Here is a 12,674-nt window from a genome sequence, read left to right as displayed (position 1 = left end):
ATTTCCAGCATTTAAACATTTATGATACAGTTTCTGTTATATACTTAGAGTTTCATTATTTAGCAGTTGCATTTGCTTAATTATTTTATATTGCTTTTTTTTATTTTGAAATTTTATAACTCTATTGACAAATAGAACATACAATGAATATCTGAATACCTTTAACTTTTGTTCATCAGTTTTCGCATTTTTCCACATTTGCTTAGTCTGTATTTTTACACACTTGTTTTGGCTGAATACTTCGAAAGTAATTGGAGCATCACAGCACTTAAATAAGCATGTGTAAGGACATTGCTCTATTGCAACCACAATAGCATTATCACACCTAGAGAGAATTAACATAATCAGTGTGTATTATGATTAACATAAATTCAGTAAGGATACTATTCTTCTTCCTGTTTCCCAGTTACTTCAAAAATGTAGTTAAAGTTATTCCTACCACCCGCATCTGATACACAGTTAATAGTCACACATAGCATTTGGTGGCAATGTCTCTGCTGAATTTGCTTCAGATAATTTTGTGGCACTATTATGTTTAGGGCTATGGTGAATGTGGAAAAATGACTGAGTAGTAGATGAATATGGTTAGCCTTTTTGGGGACTCAGTAGTACTAATAAGTGCTATCTTACAAATCTCTCATTTTCTTTATTTCACCTCTTGTCTCCTTTTTTAGACACGCTGTTCACTCAGGGAATATGGTACATCTATAGCTACGAGAGGTGTGATACATTCCAACAAAGCCCGAGGATTTGCTCACTGCCAAGGAGGGGGATCAAGTTTTCGACCCTTGCACAAACCCCAGTGGTTTCTAATAAATAAAAAGGTAAAAGAGAGAATTGTGCATTTTCAATAAGTGAACTCCTTATGGTGTGTGAATTATATCCCAATAAATATTTTTTTTTATTTAAGAGAAAAATGATCTTTCATTCTTAATAAGAAATAGTGGCTAAGGCTTATAGTTTTCTTAGCATTATGATAAACCATTAAAAGGACAGTCTTCTTAAATGCTTTTTTTTTTTAGAAAAAGCACTCAAATTTTGAAAGCATATGCCTGTTTTATTGGAATCAAAGTATACAGGTCTGCTTTGTTTCATTGCACTTTATTAAGGTGCTTTGCAGATAATGTGTTTCTTACAAATTGAAGGTTTGTAACAATCCTGCATCATGCAAGTCTGTCAGAACCATTTTCCCAATAGCACTGCTTATTTTATGTCTCTGTGTCATACTTTGATGCAATATTTTAAACTATTCCCCAGCAAAAAAAAAAGTCATGACTGGATGAAGGCTCAGATGATGGTTAGCATTTTTTAAGCAATCAATTTTTTAATTAATGGGCTTCCCAGGTGGCTCAGTTGTAAAGAATCCACCTGCTAAGCAGGAGACATGGGTTCAATCCCTAGGTGGGGGATCTCCAGGGGGATCCCCTGGAGAAGGAAATGTCAACCCACTCTAGTATTCTTACCTGAGAAATGCCATGAACAGAGGAGCCTGGTGGGCTACAGTCCTTAGGGTCACAAAGAACCAGACACAACTTAACGACTAAACAGCAACAGAAATTTTTCTTTGCCGTATGTTGCACACTTTAATAGACTGTAGTCTAGTATGAGCATAACTTTTATATGCACTGGAAAACCGCAGCATTTGTGTGACTTGCTTTATTGTGATATTCACTTGATTGAAGTGGTCTAGAACTGAACCCACAATACTCTAAAGTATGCCTGTAGTTATAGTTATATTTTTGTTTCAGTTGAAAATAAATCTTGGCTTTACCTCTAACCATCTGGACAAGTTATTTCACCTAGTATGCCTCTAGATTCTGATTCCACAGCTATAAATGTATAGGATTGGATTATTTAGAAGTCAAAAACAGGTGGCTCACAATTTGAATACAGCACACAATACAAACAGATTTTTTTTAATGAATTGCCCATGTTTAAAAACTAGTTTAATAGTTAAAGCGTGAGTGTCCTGAAAAAAAAAAAAAAAAAGAGGGCAACACTGGTCCGTATTTTACATGGCCGTAATTGGCTCAAGCCAAGTATAACCTGCTCCTTGGTGGTGGGAGTGATCGGTGCCGCTGTCCCCAGCTGTTTGCTGCACTGATTTCTATTACCTGCCTGACTCCTATAGCATCTGACTTTGTGACCCCTGAACTAGGTCATCTCTAAGATGTCTTCCAGTTCTAAATTGTAGCTAAAATATGAAAGTATCATTCATTACCTAAGAAAAATCTTTCAGTGGATTTCTTGGAGCAATTTTTAAGCAATTTATGTCCCTTATTGACTTGCTTTGCTCTTTATAGCATGTGTATTAATTTTGCATTTGTTACATATAAGTGATCTACAACCATGAGCTCCTGAAACACTGGAGATTATATTTCTCTTGCCATCACAATAACACTGCACCTCTCTTAACTGAAGAAAATACATTCTTTTATTAAGAAACAGTATCTTCACATAATTTGTGATATGTGTATGCTCATAAACAGAAATCCTTTAATTTTTTTAAAGACCTTCTACCTAAGGTCTTGTTCTTTCTGCTATTATATCAAATGTAAATTAGCTGTACAGATAAAGTGCTTTATTAGACAATACTAGGACTTACTAGAAAAGACCCTGATGCTGGGAAAGACTGAGGGCAGGAGAAGGAGGAGACAGAGGATGAGATGGTTGGATGGCATCACCTGCTCAATGGCCATGAGTTCAAGCAAACTCTGGGAGACAGCGAAGCACAGGGAAACCTGGGGTGCTGCAGTCCGTGAGGTCACAAAGGGTCAGACACGGCTTAGCAGTTGAACAACAACAGCAGGACAGTTAGAAAGGACTAATCAAGCTGCTTGATGCGGCCAGAGAAGACTGATGAGATAAACTCTTACAGTATCTAGTGTAGAAACCCGCGTATATTGTGACACAATAAACTTATGGGTAGGAATAAATATCCATATTTAAATTTTAATTTTTCATTTCACCTTTTTTTTTTTTTCTCTACAGTATCGGGAAAATTGCCTGGCAGCAAAAGCACTTTTTTCTGACTTCTGCTTACCAGCTTTGTGCCTCCAGACTCAGCTATTGCCATACCTCGCTTTGCTAACCATTCCAATGAGAAATCAAGGTAATAACGGGTTTTTATTACTCCCAAGAAGTAGTGTTTTATAACATTATATTTTTATGTATCAAGTCATTTCTGTGTACCACTGACACTCAGTTTTTTCCCTTTGTTTTTTGAATCAGAATTAATACTGCTTTTTGATTAAAAAAAAAAAAAGTGTATAAAGTAAAAATCAAAAGTCCCCTATAAACCATGGGTAATTCCTTTTCACAGATTGATGTAAATTCTTCTAGACTTTTTTCTATGCAGATATAATAATGAAAGTGAGCTTTAATTTGCTTTTGTCACTTACCATACATAGAGCTCCATATTTTATAAATTAGCACAAAGGAGCTCTGGAGGCTGGGAAGTCCAGAATCAGGTGCCAGCACACCCAGTGTCTGGTGAGGCCTACTTTCTATCTTGCAGATGGCCATCCTGTTGTATTCTGACATGGTAAAGAGAGGAGGAAGAAAGCTCTCTCTGGGGTCTCATATAAAGACACTAATCCCATTCATGAGGGCTCTACCCTCACGACCTAAGCACTTCCCAAAGCCCCATCTCCTAAAGGGGTTAGGATTTCAAAATATGACTTTGAGGTGACAGAAACATTTAGTCTGTAATAGCAGCAATGCTGAAGTATATTCAGATCTAACTCATTCAGCCTTGTTGATAATGTATTTTGGTTGATTCAGTATTACAGATAGTGTCCATTAATAGTATATTTGTGTTGTTTTTCCTGATTTTGAAATTGTAAGTAATGCTGTAAAAAAAAAGTGGGAGACTTCTCTGGTGCTCCGGTGGTTCAGAACCCAGCGTCCAGTGCAGGGGATGTGGGTTCAAAGATCTCACACGCTGTGAAACAGCTGAGCCCACCCGCTGCACCTCGAGAAAGCCGACACGCTGCACAGACTCGGTGCGGCCAGAAACCTGTGTGGTACCCACTTGCCCGATACGTGTCTCCTGAGGTTTGCCTTTCTTGAGGAGGACCAATTTTCCATCCGTTGTTTCTCTTTTTTAACATGTATCTTAAGGGCTATATTTCATTAACGGTCTCAGGTCACATGTCTGTGGTGCTGATCTTCAAGGTAGAACAGAGAATTTGTGTAATATTGAAAATATAATCTACTACATAACTCATCAAACTTCTCATAAGTTTTATTTCTTTTTTTGTTTGGCCACATCCCATGGTATGAACCCACGCCCCCTGCATTGGAAGGCAGAATCTTAACCACTAGACTGCTAGAAGTCCCAAAACTTCTCATAAATTTCAAAGATAGTTTGTCTTATGAATGATCAGAAGAGAGGATTTTTGAGTAAATGTCTACCTTCATACAAGAGTTTCATCTTTTAAGAATATTGATACTTAAAAATTTTAAATATTCTATATTTATAGGCAGAAGTGAGATGACTTTTGAATAGTGTGCATGTTTAATCTGTGAGTCAGAATCCAGAGAGTTCCCTATGCTTGCCTATTAATTTTAGATTATACTCATATTTATTTATTTGGCTGTGCTGTGTGGCTTATGGGATCATAGTTCCCTGACCAGGGATTAGACCTGGGCCTTTCGCAGTGAAAATGTGAAGTCCTAACCACTGCATCACCAGGGAATTCTCAGATTACGATAGCTTTTAAACTTAGAAATTACAAGAATGGTACAAAGGAAATTCTTGTATATCCTTCACCAAGATTCCTTAGTGTTTCATTTTTACCATATTTACCTTTTTTTTCTTTGTCTTTATACACACATGTACACAAATATATGTATTTTTTCTGAACCATGTTTGAGGAAAGTACAGACATGATGCCCATTATTCTTAAACAGTTCAGCATGTACTTTCTGAAACCAAGGATATTCTCCCACATCACCACAATATATACATCAAAATCAGGAAATTAACTTTGATACATTACTGCTAATTCATAGTTGAATTATTAGACCCCATTTATAATTTATAGACCCCATTCAAATTTTGCCAATTGTCCTAATAATGCCCTTTGCAAAATAACAACAAAAACTTGTTCTCTTTCTTGTCCAAAAATCCAGTGCAAAATCAGATGGTTCACTTAGCTATTCAGTTGCTATCTCTTTAGTCTCCTTGATCTAGAGTAGTACCTTGCTGTTTCTTTGTCCACTATGTCTTTCGGCGGCACTGGGCCTTCCTTGCAGCATGCAGGCTTTTTCCCTGCTTGCGGTTCACGGGCTTCCCTGCTTGCGGCTCACGGGCTCCTCTTGCTGGGCACTCTGGCTTCTGGCTGCGGAGCACTGGCTCTCGGCACGGAGACTCAGTAGCTGCAGCACGTGGGCTTCTGTAGTTGTGGCGCCTGAACTTAGTTACTTGTGGTGTGTAGGACCCTAGGTCTTGACCAGGGATCAAACTTATGTCCTCTGCATTGGAAGGCAGATTCTTAACCACTGGCCCACCCCTGTCCATTACATTTTTGAAACATGTGAGATTGTTACAAAATGGACTGTCCCTCAGTTTTGGTTTAGCTGAGGATTTGGGTTTACCTGTCTGAGTGGATACAGGGTATGTATTTTTGTCAGGAATACCACAGAAGTGATGCCATGTTCTTCTCAATGCGTCACATCAGGGGAATACAGTGTCTGTTTATACCATGCTGGTGAAGTTAACTTTAATTATTTTGTAAGGTAATTATCTCTGAGGTTCTTTAATGTAAAGTTATTAAGTGTTTTGTGGGGAGACACTTTGAGACTATGTAAATATCCTGTTTCTCATTAAAATTTCACCCACTGGTCACAGCATCTTTTGATAGTTATTTCCTGAATCTGTGATAGTTGGCAAGTCATGATTTTCTAATGGCATTATTCCTTCTACATTCCTGCTAGTAAATTCTGCTGTAAGGTATCGCTTCACCCTCTTCCCCGTTCGTCTATATTAGTATGGAGTCTGGATCCTTATTTTGTCAGCTGTCGTTTCTCACTATCAGTATTTATTTTGGTCCAGATTTGGCCAGTGCGCACTGCTTTAGGGTGACTCTGCCTTTACTCTTAGAGTAGTTTCTGATACAAAACGTTCCAGAATTATTTCGTGCTTTGCTGCAAAAACAATCCTATTTTTGGACTTAGAATCTCCAGGAGTTCTGGTTCCTTTTAGTGGATATGGACCCGTCTCCTACTTTGCTAAATATATTTACTTAATTCCTCTGTCTATAACCTATCTCCTAACCATGCAGGCTGTTCCTTCAGCTCCAGCCCTGTTGCCACCAACTCATGTTGGCACAGCTGGCTACATTCTTTGTCCCACTCCCAGCTGTGGGACAGTGAATTGGTTTGATTTTAAAAGAGTCCCCTTGGACAAGACTCATCAGCGTCACCTGGAAGCTTGAGAAAATGCAGAATCTCAGGCCTCAGTCAAGACCTGCTGAATTGATCCGCATTTTAATAAGATTCTCCAGGTGATTCTTATGCAGATGTTTGAGAAGTATTGGTTTGGATTACTCATGCTGGAATCATATGGAGAATCATTATATCCACTAGTTACAAGTTCAGATTCCAGGATCACAACTCAGGTTTTCCATATCAAAAAGCTGTTTTTGAAAATCCTAATGGTGTTGTATATTGGATTTTTAAAAAGGTAAGTGTCCAAAAGCTCTCACAGAGTTTATTTTGCAAACTTTAGAAGGTTCATAAAATATAGTAAAAAATAGGATGTTTTGGCTTTCCTTTTTATTCATCAAATTTTATCCCATTTCTTTCATTTGATTTACTGTATCATTTCAGACATTATCACTTTATGTTTCTTCTTTCTCTCTATCTTTTCTAGTCCTCCATTAGTGTTTGTTGGAAGGCCTTAAAAAAGCATTCTGTTTTCTCTTTCATTGCATAATCTCTGTCAGTCTGTGTTCAAGGTTACGGAATGTTTCTTCTCCTTATTCAGACTTACTATTGAACCCTTCTAAGGGATTTTTCATTTTGATTATTGTACTTTTCAAGTCCAGATTTCCATTTGGTTCTTTTTGCAATTTCCTTCGCTATTAAGGGCTTCCCTGGTGGCTCACTTGGTCAAGAATCTGCCTGCAGTGCAGGAGGCCTGGGTTCAATCCCTAGGTCAGGAGATCCCCTGGAGAAGGGAATAGCAACCCACTCTAACATTCTTGCCTAGAGAATTCCACGGACAGACGATCCTGGCGAGATACAGCCTATGGTGTCGCAGAGTCGGACGCAGTTGAGTGACTAACACAGTTGTCTTCATTGATAGTCCCTATTTTATGAACCATTGTCATCATAGCTCTCATCACTTCTTTAAGTAAGGGTTCCTTTTGTTCTTTGAAAATCTGTGTAATGGCTCCTTTCTATGCAGTCTTTTTCTGCTGAGTTTAATGTCTGGTCCCTCTCAGAGTTTCTGTTACCTACCCTTCTCCTGTGTATGGATCACATTTTCTTGTTTCTTTGTATCATCTCACAATGTTTCATTGAAACTGGGCTAATGTGGGTAATATATTGTAGCTCCTCTGGATACTGAGTCACCTCCACTCTCTGGGGCTTGTTTTTTCTGTTGTTTGTCAATTAACTGTTAAGTGATTTAGCTAAACTGTTGATGAGTCTGTTTCCCCTACAGTATGAAGCTTCTGTCACTCCTCAGTGAACTCAGCTTTGGACATGCCCACAATCACCATGAGATGAAGTGGTTTCAGGAGGGCTCTTTGCAAATGTCTCTTTCCCTTATTTTTATTAAACTGTCTGCCTTACTTGATATCACACCCACCTGTTCCATTTCACATTACTGGCAGATTGCTCCATTGTTTTCAATAGTGTCAAGAGGCATAAATTATTCCATAGCCTGATCCAGTTAAATGTGGGCATTTGTAGACCTTGAAGCCGGGGTCAGATTTGTTCTGACCCAGGGGAGGGGGGCGGTCTTCTTACTTGTCTCTTTCCTGGTTCTTTTCTGGTAAACTAGCTGGCTTTTGCTCAGCTTGTTAGTCTTAATTAAGAGGAGCTATTGGTTTCAAGAGGGCCCCTTGGCTTGAATTTCCCAACATTCTGTTTCTTATAAGGCCAGTTCCTTTGGGCAGAGCTTCAGAGCTCTCCTTTCCTATAGAATGCCTCTGGGCAAAATCTCTGAGCCACTCTTCTGCGTGTGTGCTCAGCTGAAAGGAGCCGCTGATGATCTTGGCTTGGGCTCTCCCAGTGTGGACATTCTGCCCTACAAATGAGTTGGGGCAAGGGTGACTGCAGTTCAAAGAGGAGGCAGTGTTCGTGCACTGCTGTGCCCTGGGGTAGAGCCTCCATCCTTTGCTCAGGGCTGGGTGGAGAAAGGGAGCCCCAAACTCTCAGCTGGCGACACTCTCTAGGGGAAGCTCTGTGTTCTTGGCTGCATCCACCTGGAGCGAAGTATCTCCCAAGTTGAGGACGGAGAGAGCAGATCATGACTCAAATGCAAGACTCTTTGCTGTTAGATTTTCTTGAGTAAATGTTTCCTTGTAACATAACATTTACCATCTTAAACTATTTTATTTGTTTATTGATTTGGCTGTGCTGGGTCTTTGTATCTGCACAGGCTTTTCTGTAGCTGTGGCAAGCAGGGGCTACTCTCTCGTTGCAGGGAGCAAGCTTCTCATTGCAGCGGCTTCTCTTGTTGTGGAGCAGTCTCTGGAGTGTTCAGGCTTCAGTAGTTGGAGCTCCCGGGCTCTAGAGCACAGGCTCAGTAATTGTGGCACACCGGCTTAGTTGTCCCATGGCACGTATGATCGTGCGGGACCAGGGATCAAACCTGTCTCCTGCACTGGCAGGTGGATTCCCTTAGTAGGAAAGCACCATCTTAAACCATCTTTAAGTATAAGGATCCCCTGGAGAAGGGAAAGGCTACCCAACCCAGTATTCTGGCCTGGAGAATTCCGTGGACTGTATAGTCCCTGGGGTCACAAAGAGTTGGACATAACTGAGCGACTTTCACTTTTCAGTAGTCTAAGTATATTTACTTTGTTGGGCAGCCAATCTCCAGAACTTTTTCATCTTGAAAAATTGAAACTACCCACATTAAATACTAACCACCTGCCTTTCACCCCTATGCTAGCTACCCGCTGAAAACACTGCCTACTCTCGGTCTATGAATTTGACCACCCTCAGTACCCCACTGTAGTGCAATCATACCATATTTGTCTTTTTATGACTGGCTTATTTCACTTAGCATGTCATCAGGGTTTTTCCACATTATAGCGTGTGTCAGAATTTCCTTTTTGAAGCTGGGTAATATGACATTGTATATATATTTACCACATTTTGTTTGTCCATTCACCTTTGATGGACGCAAGTTGCTTCCACTTTTTGACTATCACCAATAATGCTGCTGTTATAAAAATGGGTATACAGATGTTTCTTCAAGACCTTGCTTTCAGTTTCTTTATTCCCTGGGCATATAGCCAGAAGTGGAATCGCTAGATCACATAGTTACTCTGTTTTTACTTTTTTGAGGAACTACCTTACCATTTTCCACAGTAGTCACACCATTTTATATTCCTACAGCTTCGTCCACATCCTTGTCACCTTGATGGTTTCTGAGTCTTTCTTGTTAATAGTCATCCTAAGGGGTATGATGTAGTATCTCATGGTTTTGATTTGCATTCTCCTAACTATTTGTGACTTTAAGCATTTTTTCATGTGCTTTCTGGCCATTCTTCTTTGGAGAAATGTCTGTTTAAAACTTTTTTTAAATTTCTGTTTTAGCTCAGATTTCATTTATCCAAGATATTGGAAGGCTTCCTCTAAAGCGACATTTTGGAAGGTAAGCTGATCGTTTTCATTTTCAAAGAGCTGTTACCTAAATAACCACCAAATACTTTATCTGTTTATTCATTATACAGTCAATAAATGTTATCTGTAAAGGTTAAGAAATATATGTTGTACCAGTAATAAAAGACTATATAATCTCACTGTAGACCTATCTATTATATTTATTACATATAACAGCATTTTTTATCAGCTCAGAATCAGGTTAGATAGAATCATTGGATTACAAAGGCAGTGGAATCTTTAAAATCCTTGAGTTCAGCAAATTTTGCATAACTGAAAACCCCTTTGCTTAACGTGTTCTTTGCGTATATTTGGAGTGTATGATTGTCAGGAACTTTTTATTTCTTTATCATTGAAAATTCAGACAAGTGAAAAAATATATAAATATAGGGATAAATCTCCATCTTTACTGTTCATTCTACTGCAAAATAGCTTCTAGGCTAATATCAGTGATTAACACAGTGCTTGTAGTTCCTTTCTACTTGGCTTATTTATGAGATCAAATTATGCATTCAGGCATTCTGGAAAAGGTTTAGAAAGTTGTCGCACACCGGTTTTAAGGATGAAAGTAGATGATAGAAATGGCACCTGTTACCCTTCTACTAGTTCTCCTGTTCCTGGTCCCAAATGGAAACCTTGCTTATCTGGGATTTTCTTCCCTCTCCCTTCATAGATTCAATAAAGGCCTTTGTTTAATGGTTTCTTCTGTACAGTGACTTAGCTATGGGGAGCGCATTTTTCCTTTTACAGAAAGATGATAATGGATGGATTTTAGAGCATCATCCCAGTGGGATATGATCAGGGCTCAGACCTTTTATAAACTTCCCTTTTTTCCCTCACTTCTCTCAAAGAAGGACCAGCTATTCTCACTGGCTCCCTTCCCTGCAAGATTATGACATCAAAATCAAGGGAAGACAGTTGTCTTCTGTTGTCTTTTTCCTCCTAAGATATTATTAAAAGAACGAGAGTCACTATTTTATTATTGGTTCAAGTACTTGATTGAGAGGCAGGATTTGTCAGTGCTAGTTATCACAATGACTAGTACTGTTGTCTTTCACTTACAGTGACCATATTTAACATTATCTTTGATTTATATTGATAATGTTGAATATTCTGATACTTAAACTTGATATTTAATGTTTCTATTTAATAGCTGCATAGTTTCCTTTAATTGAACCTATACCTTGTTTTGTATTAATACATTTAGCTTGTTTCCAGCTTTTATTATTACAGCCTTCCTTGAAGCTAAATCATCATGTATATCAAATACAATTTATGTAGGATGAATTCTGTGAAATAAAATTGCTGGATCAATGCATATACACCTTTGCTCTATATTGCCAGATTGCTTCCAAGAATATTTTGCCAATCTTAATGCAACCCACTCCAGTGTTCTTGCCTGGAGAATCCCAGGGACAGGTGAGCCTGGTGGGCTGCCGTCTGTGGGGTCGCACAGAGTCAGACACGACTGAAGTGACTTAGCAGCAGCATTAACAATGCCCACTTACAGCGTTTCAGCATGTTCTTTTCTCCTAATGCTTTCCACCACTGGGTTTTATTATCTTAAAAGATCTTTTCCAGTTTGAAAGATGACAATGTTATTTTAATTTCCATTTTAAAATTACAAATTAGGTTAAGCAATTTATTTAGTAACCATTCTTCTCCGTAAGCTCTCTGTTCATGTTTTATCTTTTTATGTCATTTAATTTTTTCTTTTCATAAGAACTGTTTACTAAAGATATTAATTAACTTGTGTTATAAGTTGTAATAATTTATTCAGTTTGTCATTTACCTTTTAATTTTGTTTATATTAAATAAACTGGAGTGCCTGGTTAAAAAGCACAAGGAAGGTAAATGAGAGACCATGGGAGATGGCTTTATAATCTTCAAACTCTTGATGTAATTTAAAAGAATCCTCTCCTTTGATTATTATTAGTGCCTGTGTTATGAATCTGGCAGGTGGAAAATGGAAGCCCTGACTGACAGGGAGAATGGAATGATAGAGGCGGACAGCGGAGATGAAGCCCAGCTTACTGGAGGGCAGTCTGCAGAGGAAGCACTGGGTGAACCCATTCAAAGCGCTGAACCTGGAACCTGCTCTCTTCCTTTGAGTCAGAACAGTGTGAATGAACTGCCGGCCAGCCAGCCTCAGCCCTTTTCAGCGCAGGGAGACGTGGAAGAAGAAGACATCATAATAGAAGACTATGAGAGCGATGGGACATAGAAAGCAGCCTGCCCATGAGATTAACTGACAGATTCACACTCATGCCATTCAGTGGAACTTGATAATAGACTTCAGGTGAATTAGTTTGTTAATTCTTCTCCTAGTATTTCAGCACAGAGAGCTGACCTCTGTTATGTTGAAGTAAATAGAAGCTCAAACCTTGAAATAATCTGTTTTTTCATCTAGTATTTATTTAGTCTTGTGAGTAGTGTTGGGAGAACAGGTCAGTGTGTATGAAGTGCATTTGAACGTTATGCCAAATACCAGAAAATGTGAAGGAATAATTCAGAACACAGAAACTCTATGGGCTGTAAATAAGAATTATAAAACAGTTTAGGATGCAATTATGAGTGTAAATAAACTTTGTGCCTTACTCACAACTTCTCTGGTCTCTAGCTTTTCAGATGCCATTTTTATATGTTGTACAGTGGAATATTTTAGATAACTTTCTGGAAACTTTACATAATTTATATAAAAATTAAAATATTGAATTTCTTTGTTTCTTTTGTATTTCAATGTTTCCTAACATGCACTGTCTGCCATGTATCACTGGACATAGGACACAAGTCTCCTTCATCCAGTGCCAAACTTTTTCAATAGGGAA

At 38.6% G+C, this 12,674-nt stretch overlaps 1 protein-coding gene across 5 annotated transcripts in view; it reads left to right on the top strand.

The window, feature by feature from the left end:
* Positions 1-12,565, top strand: part of RAD17 (RAD17 checkpoint clamp loader component) — a 35,604-nt gene extending 23,039 nt beyond the window's left edge. For 2 of the 5 annotated variants that reach the window (XM_018065607.1, XM_018065608.1), the window contains exons 14-17: positions 675-824; positions 2,992-3,112; positions 9,781-9,838; positions 11,806-12,564. In XM_018065607.1, coding sequence (XP_017921096.1) covers positions 675-824; positions 2,992-3,112; positions 9,781-9,838; positions 11,806-12,070 — 594 coding nt within the window. In that variant the 3' untranslated portion in view covers positions 12,071-12,564. Of the gene's footprint in view, positions 1-674; positions 825-2,991; positions 3,113-9,780; positions 9,839-11,782 lie in introns of all 5 variants that reach the window. The other 3 variants (XM_005694599.3, XM_013972746.2, XM_013972749.2) reach the window with 3 other exon arrangements.

The sequence above is a fragment of the Capra hircus genome, chromosome 20, assembly GCF_001704415.2.
Source record: "Capra hircus breed San Clemente chromosome 20, ASM170441v1, whole genome shotgun sequence".
Taxonomy (NCBI): Eukaryota; Metazoa; Chordata; class Mammalia; order Artiodactyla; family Bovidae; genus Capra; species Capra hircus.
This window is presented reverse-complemented; position numbering and strand designations above follow the sequence as displayed.